Source organism: Schistocerca americana, chromosome 11, assembly GCF_021461395.2.
Source record: "Schistocerca americana isolate TAMUIC-IGC-003095 chromosome 11, iqSchAmer2.1, whole genome shotgun sequence".
Taxonomy (NCBI): Eukaryota; Metazoa; Arthropoda; class Insecta; order Orthoptera; family Acrididae; genus Schistocerca; species Schistocerca americana.
In genome coordinates this window covers 149,102,460-149,123,333 of record NC_060129.1, presented here as the reverse complement: position 1 = coordinate 149,123,333, position 20,874 = coordinate 149,102,460, and the positions used below count along the sequence as shown (strand labels likewise).

Sequence of the window (20,874 nt, the reverse complement as noted above, 5' to 3'; positions counted from 1 at the left end):
GAACCCTGTTCTCCCCTATCTTGTCTTCGTAATCCCTACAAGAGATGTACGCTTGTCAGTAGAATGTTGTGCAGTCGGGCCCAAATGCCAGTTCTCTAGACTTAGTCAGCACTATTTTGCAAAAAGAATGCCTTCTGCCTTCCAGGGATTCCCATTTTCCACAAACAGACAAGCAACAGTGTGTAAAATAACTGCAGAAATCAATGTGGAACGTACGACAAACGTGTGGCGAAATTTGATGTTAATGGGCTATGGCAGCAGACGACCGACGTGAGTGCCTTTGCTAACAGCGCGGCATCGCCTGCAGTGCCTCTCCTCAGATCGTGACCGTAACAGTTGGACCGTAGACAACTGAGAATCCGTGGCCTGCTCAGATGAGCCCAGATTCCAGTTGAGTAGACCCCACGGAGCCATGGACCCAAGTTGTCAAGAGGCACTGTGCAAGCTGTTAGTGGGTCTGTAATGGTATGGGCTGGGTTTACATGGAAAGGGCTGGGTCCTCTGGTGCAACTGAGCTGATCACTGGTTATGTTCAGCTACTGGGAGACCATTTGCGGTCATTCGTGGACTTAATATTCCCAAACAATGATGGAATTTTTATGGATGACAATGTGCCGTCTCAGTGAACCACAATCATTCACAACTGGTTTAAAGAACTTTCTGGACAGTTAAAGTGAATGCTTTGGCCATCCAGATTGCCTGACATGAATCCCATCGGACATTTATGGTATATAATTTAAAGGTCAGTTTGTGTGCAAAATCCTGCACAGTCAACACCTCTGCAATTATGGACAGTTAGAGGCAACATGGCTCAATATTTCTGCAGGGGACTTCAGACTTGTTGGATCCGTACAATATCGAGTTGCTGCACTAACGCTAAAGAAGGTCTGGCATGATATTAGGTGGAGGTCCTTGACTTTGTCACCTCATTGTATGTAATGGCTACTACAATGCAGTAGTGCCTACATACTATTATTATTATTATTATTATTATTATTATTATTGTCCTAATTGTTATTAGTAGTGGTGGTGGTCAAATGCAAAGCATTCGCTGCTTGAAGACTTCAAATTTCTGCCAGTTTGGATGTAAGGAGTCCTGCGATCAAGTGATTTACAACAAGAAATGTAGTGCACGAATTTAAATTTCGTTAATTTTAAATGCCTTGAGAATTCACTGAGAATTGCTTTGTCATTATATAAATAAGTGTTGTTAGAAATAAACAATTCCAATTATCTCATTGATCAATAGTTCACGGTTTTTTTAAGAAAAAGCTACAAAAACAAAATATCATTTATCTTTTATCATTTTAAAAATGGGAGTGTTGAAGGAAATTGGTTTTCCATTCTAAAGTTTATTTAGGCTTATGGTGATGATGGTCGGGGTGGAGGGGTAGTAGTTTTTATCTCATTGAACTCGGGAGTAATGGTCTCAGAAAGGTTAGGAACTAGTGATCTAGTGAACTGTTCTTCTTTCATCACGATCATGGGTAGCCCCTTTGTGGCTTACACTTTATCCTCCTCCCAAAACCTCTTCGTTTCTCTTCTTCTATTGCACTCTCCTTCATAGCTCTTCAGTATTCTCTTCTCCTGCCTGCCCTACCGGAGACATGCTATCATTTCCCTGTATCCTTCTGTCTTTGGTCTCTGGTGTGCCTTTGGTGTGTCTTTGGTGTGCCGTTACTTCTCCAGGTTTCTTTCCCTTCCACCTTTAATCCTAAAGGTGTGTCCACACGATGCCTTTTTTTGTGTTTAACTTCATATACTGGGTGATCAGAAAGTATGTATAAATTTGAAAACTTAATAAACCATGGAATAATGTAAATAGAGAGAAGTTCACAAAATGTCCGACATATGGCGCTGGACAGCAAAAGTCAGTGGCTGCACATGACAGTCATGTATAAAAGGAGCTGTAACGAGAGAGAGAAATCAGCGTTACGATCCTATCGCCATAGGAAGGGGATTTGAACGGGTAAAGGTCGGTTGACGAATGCAGCTGTGGCGAGAATGTTTTCGAAGTTCGATGCCATGGGTTGTTCAGACGGTAGGCCTCGTAGTGGACGACCGAGCACAAGGCGTAATGCTGCTGAGATAGTTCAGGAAGAAATGGAGACTGTAGCGGGTTCGTCAGTGCTCGTGCAGTCGCACGTCGCACCGGCATTCCATACACTACTGATTGGTTGGCACTTATGCGTACCCTTCGATGCTATCCGTACAAAATCCATCGGCATCATAACTGTTACCTGGCGATTTAGTGAAGTGCAGGGCATTTGTGGTGTGGGCATTTCAAAAGATGGCGGAAGATGAGGATTGGTTGAGTAACGTGTTGTGGACCAACGAAGCTCATTTCATGCTCCGAGGGTCTGTCAACGCCCACAACTGCAGAATTTGGGCTACCAAAAATCCTATAACTGTCGTGGAAACTCCACTGCACGACGAGAGAGTCACGGTATGGGTTGGATTTACCACATCTACTGTTACCGGGCCTGTTTTCTTAGAGGAAATGCGTGATTCTGTTTTTGTAACTGTTACCGTGACGGGTGAGAGGTACACTGTATCGGTTGAAGTTGTTCTCGTAGATTCGAGTTTCTACTGTAGCGACCCAGTATGTACACTATTTGATCAAAAGTATCTGGACCTCCCCTATGTGATGCAGGATTGAGCACTGAATGTCACTAGAGGTGGACATGCCAGTATAAAACGAGATGAGATTATTGTGTTGTCAGTAGAAAAGCAGTAACAACTAGACGAGTCAGTCAGGAAAGCTCAGTGACTTCGAATGTGAGCTAGTAATTAGATGTCACCTGAGTGACAAATCCATTAGGGGCATTTGAACCCTTCTAAAGGTGCCCAAGTTTACTGTTGCTGTAATTGCGAAGTGGAAATGTAAAGAAATAACCACAGCTGAACAGAAAACTCATGTTCTGACAAGAACTGTGGAATATTGTGAAGGGTGGTTATAAATTACACACAGTAAGTGGAAGGAGTGACTCATTAGTACCAGTGTGCTACCAGCAGCCCATTTAACACAAGGATTGTGCGTAGGGATTTAAAAAGAATCCAATACAGTGAGCAGCTCTTTATGAGCTACACATTTCTGGTCACTGCTAAGTGATTCTGTAGGTGGTGGAAAAAGTGACACCATTGGACAGGGACGACTGGAAACAAATGATTCAGAATGACGAATCGTGCTGTATCCTGCACCTGCAATCTGATATAAGGGTTTGGGGAATGCCTGGAGAATTTGCATGCTGGGAGGATGTTAATGTGCTATCGTGTATAGTGCCAGCAGTGAGGTATGGAAGAGATAGTGTTATGGTATAGAGATGATTTTCATAATTAGTGTGTTCCCATTATTGTGCTTAAGAAAACACAAAATGTGGATGGATATGAACACAAAAATACATCAATGTGCAGTGCGTACAGAAAGGAACTGTTTGGAGAGTAAGATTGCATCGGCATGACATTGCAGTCTACCATAAAGCAACATCTGTGAGGCAATAGTTTGTGGACCATAACATTCCTGAAATGGACAGGCCTTTCCAAAGTGATGACCTGAATCCAATAAAACAGTTATGGGATGAATTAGAATCACGACTTCACTCCAGAACCCAGCATCCAACATTGTTACCTTCTTTGGTTTTGGCTCTTCAGGAAGGAGGAGCTGCCATTCCTCCAGACAAATTCAGACACAGTATTGAAAGTACCTCTAGTGGAGTTCGAACTGTCAAAAGGCAGGTTCGGGCTGGCAAAAGGTGATGGGTGGACACACACCATATTAATTTCCACTAATACATGTCCAGATACTTTCATCAGATCATATGGAAGTTTGAGGCAAGGTTTCAGTTTGATCAAATGTTATTTTGTGTGTATTTCTGAGAGTGTGCCTAGAAACTTTAATTATTCAGCTTCTCTTACCGCCCCCCCCCCCCTGCCGCCCCCCTACAGTGTTATGCACAGATGCTAGCAACAGTACAGATAGGCTGGACGGTGTAGTTGTTTTTGCAAGGAATCTTACAAATCCCAAGCTCCCTGAGACAGAGACTTAACATGGCGTAGCACCTTCTCCTTCTACCAGAGTGGTTGGAAAGTGGTTCTTAAGCGGCTTGTTCCCAGGACCCTACATAGTTGTGTAAATGCAGCTCCAGAGTGGAAGAAGTACAATAGATAGTTAATCATGTAATTGTTTAATATTTCACATGTTTGTTTCTTGGAATTTGTTAACTATACATCTTTAATGCTGTAGCAGTTCTTTTAGAACATCTATGTCAGCTGATCAATTCCAGAACCCAGTTGGTCCTTGTTACAAAAAGTAGTAGCTGAGATTCTGTTATTAAAGGGTCTAGTAGAAATTAAAATCACCGATAATACTTGAACTGGGACAGCAGCTATAACGTTAGTGGTGCATGGAAGTGAGCTGTCAGTACTGAGAAGATTGAGAGAAATGTACTGCCAAGAGAGCAATGTGTGATGATGTCTTCGATGATTACCGTAGCAGAATACTGTCAAATGATATTTCACAAGACACAAAGAAATTCTGGTTGTATGTTAGTGGCACCAAAGTTAGTATCCAGTCCCTAATGAATGAGACAGGAATTGAAATTTAGGGTAACAAAGCAAAAGCTGAAATGCTTAACTCCGTTTTCAAATGTTCCTTGACAAAGGAAAACCCAGGAGAATTGCCCAGTTTAATCATAGTACCATTGAAAAGATGAATGAAATAAGTATTAGTGTCAGTGGCGTTGAGAAACAGCAGACAGCATTAAAATTGAACAAAGCTCCAGGGCCCAATGAAATCCCTATCACATTCTTTACTGAATTTGTGGCTGTGTTATACCCTCTTCTAACCATAATCTTACCATATATCCTTCGAGCAAAAAACTGTCCCCAGCCCTTTGAAAAAACCACAGGTTATACCTTTCTACAAGAAGGGCAGTAGAAGTGATCCACAAAACTACGAGGGCAGTTCAATAAGTAATGCAACACATTTTTTTTCTGAAACAGGGGTTGTTTTATTCAGCATTGAAATACACCAGGTTATTCCCCAATCTTTTAGCTACACAACACTATTTTTCAACGTAATCTCCATTCAGTGCTACGGCCTTACGCCACCTTGAAATGAGGGCCTGTATGCCTGCACAGTACCATTCCACTGGTCGATGTCGGAGCCAACGTCGTACTGCATCAATAGCTTCTTCATCATCCGCGTAGTGCCTCCCACGGATTGCGTCCTTCATTGGGCCAAACATATGGAAATCCGACGGTGCGAGATCGGGGCTGTAGGGTGCATGAGGAAGAACAGTCCACTGAAGTTTTGTGAGCTCCTCTCGGGTGCGAAGACTTGTGTGAGGTCTTGCGTTGTCACGAAGAAGGAGAAGTTTGTTCAGATTTTTGTGCCTACGAACACGCTGAAGTCGTTTCTTCAATTTCTGAAGAGTAGCACAATACACTTCAGAGTTGATCGTTTGACCACGGGGAAGGACATCGAACAGAATAACCCCTTCAGCGTCCCAGAAGACTGTAACCATGACTTTACCGACTGAGGGTATGGCTTTAAACTTTTTCTTGGTAGGGGAGTGGGTGTGGCGCTACTCCATTGATTGCCGTTTGTTTCAGGTTCGAAGTGATGAACCCATGTTTCATCGCCTGTAACAATCTTTGACAAGAAATTGTCACCCTCAGCCACATGACGAGCAAGCAATTCCGCACAGATGGTTCTCCTTTGCTCTTTATGGTGTTGGGTTAGACAACGAGGGACCCAGCGGGAACAAACCTTTGAATATCCCAACTGGTGAACAATTGTGACAGCACTACCAACAGAGATGTCAAGTTGAGCACTGAGTTGTTTGATGGTGATCCGTCGATCATCTCGAACGAGTGTGTTCGCACGCTCCGCCATTGCAGGAGTCACAGCTGTGCACGGCCGGCCCACACGCGGGAGATCAGACAGTCTTGCTTGACCTTGCGGCGATGATGACACACGCTTTGCCCAACGACTCACCGTGCTTTTGTCCACTGCCAGATCACCGTAGACATTCTGCAAGCGCCTAGGAATATCTGAGATGCCCTGGTTTTCCGCCGAAAGAAACTCGATCACTGCCCGTTGTTTGCAACGCACATCCGTTACAGACGCCATTTTAACAGCTCCGTACAGCACTGCCACCTGTCGGAAGTCAATGAAACTATACGAGACGAAGCGGGAATGTTTGAAAATATTCCACAAGAAATTTGTGGTTTTTTCAACCAAAATTGGCCGAGAAAAAAAATGTGTTGCATTACTTATTGAACTGCCCTCGTACCATCCAGTGTCCTTGAAATCAGTTTGTTGTAGGATCTTGGAACATATTCTGGCCACCTCAGTGCCAACCATCATGGATTCCAAAAGCATCGATATGTGAAACAAAACTCGCACTTTTCTCACTTGAAATACTGAAAGCTTTGGATCGAGGCAGTCGGGTAGATGCAGTATTTCTCGATTTCTGAAAAGCATTTGACTCAGGACAAAAGTATACTTATTATCGAAGGTAGAGTCATATGAGGTATCAAGTGAAATTTGTGACTGGATTGAGGACTTTGGTAGGGAAGATACAACATGTTACTTTGGACGGAGACTCGTCGTCAGATGTAGAAGTAACTTCAGTGTGTTGGGATCCTTGCAGCTCATGTTATATCTTAATGACCTTCCAGATGATATAAATAGTAATCTCAGACCTGTAGTAAGTGATAGAATTATCTATGGTGCACTGGGTGAAAGAAGTTGCATAAATATTCATTCATATCTTGATTTAAGATTTCAACCAGCTGGAAGGCTGGCAACGCACTTAAAATGTTCAGAAGTGTAAAACTGTGTACTTCACAAAATTAAAAAAAACATAATATCGTATGATTATAATATCAGTGAGTCACTGTTGGAATCGGCCAACTTGTACAGATACCTGGATGTAACACTTGTAGGATTATGTAATGGTATGATCTCATAGGCTCAAGTAGTGGGTAAGGCAGGTAGTAGACTTCGGTTTATTAGTAGAATACTGGGTTAGTGCAATCAGCCTACAAAGTAGGTGCGTACAAATCGCTCGTACGAACAATTCTAGAATGTTGCTAAAGTATGTGGGTCCTGTGCCAAATAGGACTAACCGGATATTGAACGTATGCAGAGAAGGGCAGCCTGAATGTTCACACATTTGTTTGATCTGCGGGAGAGTGTGCCAGAGCTACTGAAAGAACTGAACTGTACCTTTGGAAGCTTATGCAAACAATATTTTGTGGGCTTTATATATCAGATTTTCAATTTATTTTTTAAAAATATTTGTTGGCACACACGTTCCTGATGTACAGTTGCATATTCAGCTGTTTTGAATATTTAGTTTATTGTTGACAATCGAAAAGCTGATATGTGTTTTTGAATGATCGGCGAATTTTTACTTTTGAGAAAGGTGAATCAAAGAATTTGCATTAAATTTTGCTTGAAAAATGGAATAAAGCGCAGCAGCACATTTGAAATGTTCACTGTGGCTTTCATCAAATCTACTATGAGTAAGACAAAAGTTTCAGTGGTATAAACATTTCAAAGAGGGATGAGAAAACTTTGGATATGATGACTGCCCTGGATGCTCTAGCACATCAATTATTGATGACTATGTGGAAGTAGTGAAGAAAATAGTTCTGAAAAATCACCGAATCACTATCATTGAGGTTCCTGATAGTGTCGGCATATCCTTTGGCTAGTGCCAAGCAATTGTTTTGGATGTTCTGAGCATGTATCGAGTAGCAGCAAAGTTTGTTCAGAAATTGTTGAATTTCAACCAAAAACAATGTCACGTAGACATTGCTCAGGAATTGCTGAATAATGTCAACAACAATCCAGAACTTCCTGATGGTTAGAACAGATGATGACACATAGGTATACGGGTATGACGTCAAAACCAAGGCTCAGTTGCCCCAATGGAAGCTGTCTGAAGAACAAAGGCCCAAAAAAATTTAAGGTCGATCACTTGTGAAGGTTCTTCTCGGTGTTTTTTCTTATTAAAGTGGGGTATGCATCATGAATTCTTGCCTTACAATCATTTGGTCAATAAGGAATACTACCTGGAAGTTACGTGTAATTTATGTGAAGCAATCCGATGAAAATGACAAGAATTGTGCCAAAATCACTTGTGGTAATTGCATCACAATAATGCTCCTGAATGCCTCAGTACTTGATTGTGATTTTTTGACCATTAAAAAAAACCAGAACTGTTATGTTGCCCCATCCACCGTATTAGCCAGAGGTAGCCTCCCAGTGACTTCTTTCTATTCCCGAGCCCAAAGAGAACAATGAAAGTCCATTGTTTTGACGCTGTTGATGAGATAAAAACAGAATCGCTGAAGAAATTGAACACCATAATGAAAATGAGTTCCAAAGTGCTTCCGGGATTGGAAAAAGTGCTGGCACAAGTGTATTATATCCGGGTTGGGGGAGGGTATTATTGTGAAAAGGACAAAGTTGATGTTGATGAATAAAAATTCCTTAAGAAAAACAAAAATTCTCATTACTTTTTGATCACACCTCATATTTTGTAGTTTAACAAAATACTGTAAAATCGCTTACAATGAAATTTTTAGACCTTAGCAGATAAAGACACTGAGTCACATGATTGAATTATTGTTTTTTTTTTCTCTCCACTGAAAATGGTTTATTATTAGCCTCTGCACTACTACACTTAGCATTTACAGGGTACTTTGGCTTGCTTCTGTTTGATAATATTTTGGACAGCCTGTTTTTATGAGATGCAGTGTGAAGACTGAGCATTAAATATAAACATATTTTACATGTAAAAGTCGAAACCTTATAGGATTGCATTGTTGCCTGTCTGTCAATCTGTCTCCTAAGATACCTTTTTTAAAAGGAACAAGCATAGTTATAGTTGATCCCCCCCCAAATACTAAGATTGCTGTCTGCTTGGCAGTAAAAGTTTTGAGCTTCTGAGTCAATGCAATCAAGACAGGGCCATTTGTCACGTATTTTGATACGTGAAAACTCGTCATTGAAACATGTAGGTGAAGTATCTATATACGTAATTAAGTTTGTACAAAACACACACAGTGCTAGTTCTACTGGCACAAGTTAAGGTTAGGTTAATAATGGTCACAAGAAATGAGAACAAAACTGTGGTATCTTCTTCTGGTTGCTGGCAGTCGGCTAAATGTCTCTCTAAAGACGTGGTTACTGTCATATGAACCAGTGTCGTTTCCCATCTCTGCTTACTTGGCATACAGTGTAAAACAATAAAAACATTGTAATTATTGCTCCTTTCACCCATTCTATACTGGAGAGCAGTAAAACTGCCTGCCCTGCCTTAATTTGTGACAACCACTAAAATACAGTGATCAAAATAAATGTTGCATATGGCCAAAACTTTAATATGGAATGTTGTGATCCAGCAATATGGTACCATATCAATACATTGGTCTTTTTGTAACATAATTCTATCGGAAACTATCCATGTGTCTACAGTTAGGCGGCAGTATGTGCAGTATATGACACCCCTGTCATCTGTGAACATTGAAATATTTCTGCTGTGTGTCATTATGAGAGTTGGGTTGGTTCAGGATCGTCCGGACAACAGTACCATATGAGAGGATCCATACAGTCACTCATCTAGATCAGGGAATGAGACAGGCAAACATCATAGTGAATGTCTCGAGAATATGGAGCAAGTTTCTGGTGACAGGACCAGTTGAGGATCATCACAGAAGTGGCCGCTGTTGAGAATTGTCACAGAAGTGACTGCTAAAGAAAAACAACAGGTGTGCAGGACCGATATCCGCATAGAACAGCCTCAGCACAATGCTCTGTATCTTAAGATGGCAGTTCCGAACAGCCAAAGGGCTGCAGGTATCAACAAAAAACTGTGCAAAATGGGCTCCATCATGAGTAGGAATTAAAGTGCCAAAAAAAAAAAATCTCAAAGCTCCTCCACTAAATCAGGTTTGGAGAGGGGCTACTTTCAATGGGCACGAAACCATTCTTGTTGGACCAGACAGCGCTGGGACGTGACAGTCTTTTCTGATGAAATCCGTATCAGTCTCGACCCGGACAGTACTAACCACCCCCCCCCCCCCCCCCCCACCCCATTGGATTGCATCGTAGGATGGCACGCATTGTGGCTCCTTTTGGGGAACGCATTGGTGCGGGATTCACGTATATGGACGATAGCGCATGCCCCATCATCACAATCTTGTGAACACAGAAAACCTTCCTAGAATCAGTCAGATGGAATGTCACCCTTATTCTCCATATTCCAACTTCATTGAGAATGCATGGGCCAAGCTAAAAAGAGTGATTTGAAACCATACAGTCCCATGAGAGACACTACAGGACATTGTAGATACTGTTGTGGATGAATGGGACAATTCCTACAGGCTAATCTGCACATTTTGATAAGAAGTATGCTTAACTGCATTCAAAAGTGTCCAATTGTGAAGAGAGCCCGTTGGTTGATAAACAATGCGTTACCCAACATGAGTCAGAAGGAACTGTACTGTATGCAGTGGTAAAGACATTGTTGGCCGAAAGCTCATTTTGTGACAGTCTTTTTGTTGTGCCTATGTGCAACTCGGTGTCTCCACTACGTGCCGAGTAACAACTATCCTTTTCATAATATTGTTATTTTTATTTTCTTTTGACTATCTGTCAGAACGAAATCAGTTTTGTTTCCTATGATGCCCAGTATTGACAATACAGCAAAATGCAACATTTATTTTGACCCAGTTCAAGTTGTCCGCTGCACTGAGTGCAGACTGTTACCACAGTGTCATTTGTATGTATCTGCTATGTGCAGGTGTTAGTTTATCAAGAGATCTGTGATTTTCTTTGCACAGTATTACTGTTATTGTTGGCAAGTTAAGATGACTGGTAAGAGACACAAAGGTATTCATATGAGGTGTGCAAATTTCTTCATGATGTTGAAAGACGATGCCAGAAGGGAGAAAATCTTATTGGCATTGCAGACTGCTGCATAGAAGGTTTATGGTGTCTCACTCCAAACAGTACAGCTATTTTGTAGAGAGTCATGGGAATGGAAACCTGTAGACAAGAAAGGAAGTTTCCATCTCCAATTAGAAGATATTAATGAGAGAAGAACTGTTAGATTTGGATGATTTCCAGAAAGGTGGTGTTCGTCGTATTGTATAGGAATTTGACACCTTTGGTGAGTATCCCATGAGGCAAAGGTGGCAGAATTTTACAGGATAGGTTGTTTTCACATGGGGTCGCCAGTAGAATTGAAGTACTCTGGAATCCGTAGCATTCAGGTACGGAAAACAAAATAATGGAAGGTGCATTGTGATGGCAATCCCTGTTGTTCTAGCAGCTGAGAAAGATGCACATTCTCAGAAAAGAACACTATTGTCCTAATATTATGAAAAGGATAGTTGCTACTCACTGTTGTTGGAGATGCTGAGGTGCAGGTACGCACAACAAAAGACTCTCTGAAAGTGAACTTTCGAGCAACACGACCTTAGTCGGAAATAGACAAGTGGGCGCCACGTGTGGACACACACACACACACACACACACACACACACACGGTGTGAATTTATTTATTTCCAACGAAGGCTCTGTTGACCAAAAGCTCATTTTCTAACAGTCTTTCTCTTGTGCCTGTTTGTGAGTGAGCATCTCTGCTATGTGGTGAGTAGCAGCTATCCCTTTCATAACATTGTTAAGTTCCATCCTGGATTTTCCATTGTTTGGAAATTGTCCTTCTATTCATCTCGCTGAATCCTGGCTCACTCAGAACTGTGCCAGGAAGCACACCTGGCATTCAGAATTTGAAAGAGTGCACTGGTAGAGGAGACTGACTCATTGTCAGAGTATAGCTTTATCGAAAGTGCAGAGCTTAAATTTACAGCCTTCTGTTATCATCAAGAGACTGCCACTGATGTATTTGAACACTGGTTTTTGGATTTACTTTGTGATTTATTAGTGTTGTTAACAGCAGTTACACAGTGGGAGTCAGAGGATGTGGGTGGAAGTTCTATAATTCAAATACTAAGAAGGAATAAACGGCGCAGCGGGTAAAAGAGAAAACTATTTTAATTTGGAGCTGGTATAAGAAAGCAAGATATTTACAGTGAATTTGAACTTGGCAGCTTAGCAGCAGAAATGGGCCACAAAGGTGTGAAGCCACCCCCTAATCACTGCCAGTACAACCCGATAGAAAATGTGTGGATACTAGTGAAAGGAAAGGTCACATTTAAAATGAAAGATGTGCAAAATTTACTTGAGAAAGCCATTGACTTTACTATGAAAGTCTGGATTAAATGCTTATGCCATTCTGAAAATTTGCAGGGAAATGATCATCTGAAGCAAGGTACCAGAGAGAATTTTATCAAAAGCATTGTCATTGACTCCTTAGATACTGACTTTCCAGATACACACAGTTCTTCATAATGGGACAGTTAAACAATAATAAATTGCATTAAATGTTGCATTCAGAGTAGTGCAGTTGTGCCATTATTTTCTATTACATGTATGGATGTGATTTTAAAGGAAATTGAGGAGATAGGAAATGGTGATCTCCATGATTCTGTCTTTGTTAATTACACAGATATTTTGGGAGAAACAGAAGTAGCTGTACAGGGGGATTAGAAGAAAGGAACTCAAAGTTTGAGAGTAACAGCTGACAGTAATCAAGAGCAAAACTGTAGCAATGATTATGAGCAGAACACCTACCGATGGCAACCTGATAGTATATGGAGAGAGAATTGAATGTGTGGGAGCTTTCAGTTGCCTGGGAAGTACAATATTGCAGAAGCGTATATTGAGACCATTACGGTGTTGGGATATGGAGTGTGGTGGAGGAGTTCCTTTCTTCTAATCCCCCTGTACAGCTACTTCTGTTTCTCCCAAAATAACTATGTCATTAGCAAAGACAGAATCGTGGAGATCACCATTTCCTATCTCCTCAATTTCCTTTAAAATCACATCCATACATGTAATAGAAAATAATGGCACAACTGCACTATTCTGAATTTAACATTTAATGCAATTTATTATTGTTTAATTGCCCCATTCTGAAGAACTGTGTGTATCTGGAAAGTGCACTGGGCACTAATGATACAACATTAGCAGAATAATAGTTTATTAAGTAAATTTTACAATCGTGTATCCTTCTTTGTGTCGGTACTCGGGCCAGTGGGAGTGCGGTGCACAGCCTCGGGACTCACTGACACTGTCTGAGCCGTCACTGGCAGCCGTCAATCTGGAATAACTGAGGTGTCGGGCAAGTGGCAGGTCACACTGGGTATCGGCTTAGCCTGTACGATAAACCTCGCTGCTCGACAGACCGTGCTTTTACACAAGAAGAGGTGTGCTCGAGTAATCTCTCACCAGCTCTGCACGGTGTGGAGATGAGCAACGGCATAGTTTTTCCACCGAAGAAGGCTAGAGATGTCAGTGACTGCTTAAGGATACTAGTCGGGTGCAGCAGCGGTTATCACACCTCCCAAATATTGTGACAGGTGGATAATGTTCCAGATACAATCAGTTCGGCTCAGCAAGCTGGAGGTAGAAGTCTCCGAGTCTTCTCACCAGTGGCCTCAAGGTCGACAGCTCCCAGCGACCTGGTGCGTCAGACCAGAGGGGTAGCCGCTTCGAAGGGGGAAGATATCTTGGCTAATGTTAACAGCATATCACAGATTTTGCTTCATAACTGGTATACTGCAACTTAAAGATGGAGGCCGAGGCTCAGAATCCTGAGTATTTACGACTTCATGTCAGAAGCAATACATCGTATGTGGCTGGCAGTACCAAATGGGGCATACTTTTCCAGTTTCATCAGCAGTCTTCACCATCTCTTTGTTTTGAAAGAATAGCTTTCAGGGCTTCAGCTTGTTGCCCTTCTGCCAGCAGCAATCTAATAAGTGTTCTTATAAAATTAACTCCTCTCTCTCTCTCTCTCTCTCTCTCTCTCTCTCTCTCTCTCTCTCTCTCTCTCTCTCACCAAATCACACTGTGCTGTGAGAATGACAGGATGTCTTCTGTTGCTGATGTCATTTTGCTGTGTTTAAAATTCAAACACTCTTGCTTGTGTGAGGTGAGACAATATCTTCGGGGTTTGCTCTGCTTTCTGCAATGTCAGTATTTTGCCTGTTTTTTTGTTTTGATTGTTACACGGGTCATTGGCCTGGCTTGAATTGTCTTGGTGCTTGATGGAGAGGACTTGGAGAAAATTTTACATCTGCTCATAATACATTCCTATTTTGTAACAGCACCAAGGAATGGGACTGTCAAACTAGATGTACGGAACAGGGGAAGAAAAGGATCTAATTTTTTCATAAAGTGTACAACCTTGTGAGGCATAAGGGCGTTCCTGTGTTTAAAACTTCTTCTATCGGTTATGACTTACAGCTAGGAGTGCCGTGTAATTAACGAGGTGGATTTGTGCAAGTTATGAACGTGCAAAATAGTTTCTGCGATCAGCCTTGCAGAACACGAGAAGAGAGAAAATCAGGAATAAGGACATCGTAGGAGAAATAAAGGTGGCTCTGTCAGTGGCAGAGAGCCAGAGCACTGCACAACTCAAGTGGTTTGAGCGTGTGAAGAGTGATGTGTTGTGCGCTGGTTGAGATGGAATGAGAATGCTGCTCAGGTAAACAGTGTAGAATGACTTTATTTGAATATTAAAGAACATGAACAAAAGTTCCTTCATGAAATAAGTTATTTGCAAGGAAAAGAAACAATGACTTAGAGTAACAAAAGGTTAAATTCTAGATTGACTAATAAACAACTGGAGCAAGTTAAGTGCTGATTACCACTTGCAACTGTTCGGAAGTTAATCATACGATCAGTATAAGCTCGAAGTCTTAAATAAAATCGCTCTTAAGCTCATAAGCACAGCACAGCAACTGTCTCTCAGTGATTCATTATGTGATCAAAAGTATCCGGACACACCCAAAAACATATGTTTTTCTTATTCGGTGCATTGTGCTGCCACCTACTGCCAGGTACTCCATATCAGCGACCTCAGTAGTCATTACACATCGTAAGAGAGCAGAATGGGGCACTCCACGGAACTCACGGACTTCGAACGTGGTCAGGTGATTTGGTGTCAGTTGTCATACACCTGTACATGAGATTTCCGCACTCCTGAACATCCCTAGATCCACTGCTTCTAATATGATAGGGAAGTGTGAAGGGACAAGTACAGCACAAAAGTGCACAGGATGACCTTGCCTGTTGACTGACAGAGACCACCGACAGTTGAAGAGGGTCGTAATGCGTAATAGGCAGACATGTATCTAGACCATCACACAGGAATTTGAAACTGCATCAGGATCCACTGCAAGTACTATGACTAGGCGGGAAGGGAGAAAACTTGGATTTCACGCTCGAGCGCCTGCTCATAAGCCACAAATCACACTGGGAAATGCCAAACGATGCCTCGCTTGGTGTAAGGAGTGTAAACATTGGACGATTGAACATTGGAAAACCGTTGTGTGGAATGACGAATCACAGTACACAATGTGGCGATCCGATAGCAGGGTGTGGGTATGGTGAATGCCCAGTGAATGTCATCTGTCAGTGTGTGTAGTGCCAACAGTAAAATTCAAAGGTGTTGGTGTTATGGTGTGGTCATGTATTTTGTGGAAGGGGTTCGCACCCCTTGTTGTTTTGCATGGCACTGTCACAGCACAGGCTCACATTGATGTTTTAAGCATCTTCTTTCTTCCCACTGTTGTTGAGCAATTTGGGGATGGCGATTGCATCTTTCAGCACAACCGAGCACCTGTTCATAATGCATGGCCTGTGGTGCAGTAGTTTCACAAAAATAACATCCCTTTAATGGACTGGCCTGCAAAGAGTCCTGACCTGTATCTTATAAAGCACCTTTGGGATGTTTTGGAATACAAACTTTGTGCCAGGCCCTACCTCTCCTAAGTGCAGCACTCCATGAAGAATGGGCTGCTATTCCCATGAAACCTTCCAGCACCTGGTTGAACGTATGCCTGTGAGAGTGAAAGCTATCATCAAGGCTAAGGGTGGGCCAACACCATATTGAATTCTAGCATTACCGATGGAGGACGCCACGAACTTGTAAGTCATTTTCAGCCATATATCCCCGAATACTTTTGATTACATAGTGTACCTTAGTGAGCTTCTGACTGGTGGACTACAGATACAGCTGCCACCTGGCCCAGAGAGCTAGAAGGAATAACTAGTGTAGTAGTTAAGACCGAACTCATGATCGTGTTGCACACTGTTGCACCCTGCTGGCGACAGGAAAATATTGTCTGTGATGACAGCAATGTGATTATAGAAGTATTCTCCACTGACAACGGGCTCAGCGCCTCTTGTGCTTGCTGCCAGACACTCGGGGGACAGCAGATCGGCATGTTGTTGATATCGTTGTTGAGAACATTTAGCGACGTGCGGGATGAGTGCAGTTCATTTTTTGGGTTGCAGGCATCTGCGCCTGTTGCTTCATATGATGCTTAAAGTGCGGCCATCCGTGTGATGCAAGTGTGTCTCAGGTTTGCAGGATGCTGTTTTGTAGGAGTTACTCAGCAAAGGGGGTGAACGATAACGGCCTGCTGAAACAATAACTGTATAAAATGGACAGGAGAAAAGACCAATAGGGTGATACAGAAAAAGATGGCTGGATCAGATTAAGGAACATTTGTGGCTTAGAGGAGAGAACTGAGCAACTGTATCCATCCACCCATCCCGAGGTCGAAGCTCTCCTGTCAGTGTATGCTTACAAATGGATTTGCTTCTGGTGATGGCCTGCTTTGAACAAAACATAATTTTTATTTGTCCTTTTATTTTCCAAACACGTTTCACTGAAGTTTCAGGGCTGTCAGTAAACTTCTTATTATCTTCCCATAAAACAGGAAAAAATGCTCTTTAGTACTTGTACACACACAAATGTTAGGTTTTAAACTATTTACGTATTTGAAAAAAAGACAGTTTTGTATGTATGCCACATGTTGTGGTTTTCCTGGGTTTTTGTTATTTAATGCAGTTGTTTTGTTTCATAACAGTTTGTTGTCTGTAACTGCACAGAAGAAGGAGGGGGAGAAAAAAAAAAACGCACACCACACCCCCACACACTCTTTCACATAATATTAGTAATGGTAGATGCAACCATAACATCCCCAGTCATAAAAGTTTGGAGTAAATAACTATTCTACATCAAGTTCTATATGGTTGCTGGTGACAAACTGTGAAACAAAATAACTACATTAAATAACATACAATCCAGGAAGTCCACAGCATGTGCTAACAAGGTAAACATACAAAATTTCATCTGGTTATCAAATGTGTAAGTACTTTCTTAAAACCTCAAATTTATATGTGTAAAAGTAGTAAAGAGCATTTTTCCTGTTTTATAGAAGCATATTAAAAAATCGCTGATGATGGTTAAACTTCAGGGAAACCTGCCTGGGGAATACAAATTGGGTTTTGCTCAAGGTGGACCTTTTCCAAAAACAGATCTAATATAAACACAAGAAGAATATCTAGGTAGAGCAAAATGGAGACAAACTGTTCATAAGCACAGTAGCTGGCTTGCTAGAAGGATATGAAGATGGTGGCAGTGGTTTCTTGTTCAGTCCCCTCCCCAGTGTTGTAAATGCTGTTCCCTCTGTCCACTCCACTCCACTGCCTGTCCTCTTCCACTTCTCTCCCCTCCCAAACATGCATGGCTATGACTGTGAGAAGTGAGTGCAATAGTCAATATGCTGGACTTGCACTGAGGAGGATAACGGTTCAAATCCCCATCTGACCATCCAGATTAGGTACTCTGTGATTTCCCACAAATTGTTGAGAACAAATTTGTGGATGTTCACTTCAGTGGCATTGTTGTCAACAGGATGTTAAACACTAATCTTTATTCTTTCCTTCCATCAGCATGAGGCAGAACAACAACTGGGCATATTGCTGCCTGTGCTGTCTTGTTAGTATTACTGGTGAAGAGGTTGGAACTAATATGCAAAGTTGTGGAATGCTGTAATGTTAATGTAGTAAAAACTGAAGTGGTAAATATTCGAAGGCCGATGGATAGAGGTGTGGCTGCTATCTCACTGTAATATTTTATAAAAATTGCGTTGTTGTACGATTTAGCAACCTTAAAAATGTGTTTAAAAGAAGGAATTGTCGCTTCTGGTTATAAAACTTTTATTGCGGTGTACCATCTACTGATTCCAATTATCCTGTCATTTTTCATGTGAGTGTGTGTTAATGCACTGTGTATGCATGTGCCAGAGAGCAGTGTAGGCCGCCACAGTTTTCCCGGCTCCGGTTGTCGTGTGCTTTCGACTCGTAATGACTGGTGCATACGGTGAGAATGCAACTCTGGAAGCGTGCAGAGGATGTGGATGGAGTGTCTTCTATAATTGCCCCTGCAGCCACCAGTACAGCTGCCCCGTTGTACAGTGCCCTACTTTGGAGTCCTCGTATGAGAAGGAAAGGAGGGTGATGGGGAAGAATAAAAGTCGCCTGCTCAGCCTCGTGATTTGTGTTTCAGGTGCTGTGCCTCTCTCCGACGTATGAACTGGCAATCCAGACGGGTGAGGTGGCTGTGAAGATGGCGCAGTACTGTCCGGAGATAAAGTTGCGCTATGCTGTCCGCGGCGAGGAAGGTCAGTATATAAATACGTGATTGATGTATTCACACCTGTGTTTAAAGTTGTGCAAAAACTTTTTGAAACTGAATTAAATGACACACTCACTACTACTACTACTACTACTACTACTACTACAAGAAAAAGTTGAAAAGAAATTCAGTGTTGTGTGTTTTTTTTTTTTTTTAACATCACATTTATTTCACATTCATTTGTTATTTTTACTGCATATTGATACAGTCTTGAAAGACAAAATGTTATTTTTCCCCATAATCTCCAACCCTTTGATCTGCCTTATGCCACCAATGAGCTTAGGCCTCTTATACGTGCACGTAGAAGTCAGAACCGGCTTGTTTCAGCCATTGTTTAGCAGTCTGAGTCACCACCTTCAAATCTTGCCCTGTGAAGGAATTCCTTCAGTTTGGTAAAGAGGTGGCAGATCACTGATGTAGGGCAGTGTTTGTGTTGCCCATCCAAGCTTTGTAATGACCGAAATGTGGCTGGGCATTATCATGCAGTGTGTTTTTTGCAGATAATGTCAGATGCAACACATTAGAGTGTTAACTTTAAGGGTTGCCACATATGCATCAGAATTGATAGGGCTGTGATGGCATGATGTGCCCGAGCAACTGTTCTTCCTAATCGATAAACACAGTAACCGCCACCTTTCTTGTTCAAGGCACTCACTTCAATTTCTTCTTTGGCGAGCTTCTACGATGCCATTCCACTGATTGCTTTTCATCTCCAGTTTGTAGTGGCGCAACCAGCTTTCATCTCCTGTCACACTTTATTGCGAGGAAGTCAAATGCAGAATTCTTGACCTGTTCCAAAAGCGTGCAGCACCTTGTCTTGTGTGTGTCTTTGTGATCATTTGTCAACAGTCTTGTAACTGACCTCTTGCATAACTTTTTCATCTTAAAGAGCCATGTCTGAAGCCTGTTCTGTGCTCGGTCCATTGCTGTGCAGGAGGTCTTGAATATTGGCACGTTCACTATCAGCAGTCTTCTTGCCAAACAGCTACTGTGCTGTGATCGACAGTGTCATCCCAGTATACCATCTCCAGTCTCGTGGGACTGTTTGTGGCTGTCTCACTCCGAGAAAACAGGAACTGTGTAACAGCACATAGCTTCAGACAAATATAGAGTTTAGAAGCTATCTTGACAGAATGCTGCAACAGCATGATAGAGGAAACGGTCTGAAATAAATTTTAGTAGAAGTGGGAATAGTAAATATGTAGAACAAAGGTTGAATTTTTGAAAAATGTTTTGCATTTCTTCTGGAGTGACCCTATTGTTGTTATTATTATTATTTCTTTACTTCCTCAGGCGTTAAGTCTGGTTAAAAATGGAAAGTGACGCGGACCTTGATCAAGCGTCACTTCCTTTTAACTGTACGGTGTATGTTATATTGCATTTAGGAACTTTCGGGTAATTGAACATGTATCAATAATTACGGATTTCTGTAATTGTATATATAAGTTTGGATGTAGCTGTACTGCATTGATGTACTGGTGGATATTGTGTAGTATGACTCCTGTAGTTGATAGTATAATTGGTATAATGTCAACTTTATCCTGATGCCACATGTCCTTGACTTCCTCAGCCAGTTGGATGTATTTTTCAATTTTTTCTCCTGTTTTCTTTTGTATATTTGTTGTATTGGGTATGGATATTTTGATTAGTTGTGTTAATTTCTTCTTTTTATTGGTGAGTATGATGTCAGGTTTGTTATGTGGTGTTGTTTTATCTGTTATAATGGTTCTGTTCCAGTATAATTTGTATTCATCATTCTCCAGTACATTTTGTGGTGCATACATGTATGTGGGAACGTGTTGTTTTATGAGTTTATGTTGTAAGGCAAGCTGTTGATGTATTATTTTTGCTACATTGTCATGTCTTCTGGGGTAATCTGTATTTGCTAGTATTGTACGTCCACTTGTGATGTGATCTACCGTTTCTATTTGTTGTTTGCAAAGTCTGCATTTATCTGTTGTGGTATTGGGATCTTTAATAATATGCTTGCTGTAATATCTGGTGTTTATTGTTTGATCCTGTATTGCAATCATGAATCCTTCTGCCTCACTGTATATATTGCCTTTTCTTAGCCATGTGTTGGATGCGTCTTGATCGATGTGTGGCTGTGTTAGATGATACGGGTGCTTGCCATGTAGTGTTTTCTTTTTCCAATTTACTTTCTTCGTATCTGTTGATGTTATGTGATCTAAAGGGTTGTAGAGGTGGTTATGAAATTGTAGGGGTGTAGCCGATG

General features: G+C 41.6%; 1 protein-coding gene across 1 annotated transcript in view; it reads left to right on the top strand.

Moving 5' to 3' along the window:
* LOC124553824 (DEAD-box helicase Dbp80-like) overlaps positions 1-20,874 on the top strand; it is a 147,009-nt gene that overhangs the window by 67,746 nt on the left and 58,389 nt on the right. The window contains exon 5 of the mRNA XM_047127811.1: positions 18,510-18,624. Coding sequence (XP_046983767.1) covers positions 18,510-18,624 — 115 coding nt within the window. The remainder of the gene's footprint in view (positions 1-18,509; positions 18,625-20,874) is intronic.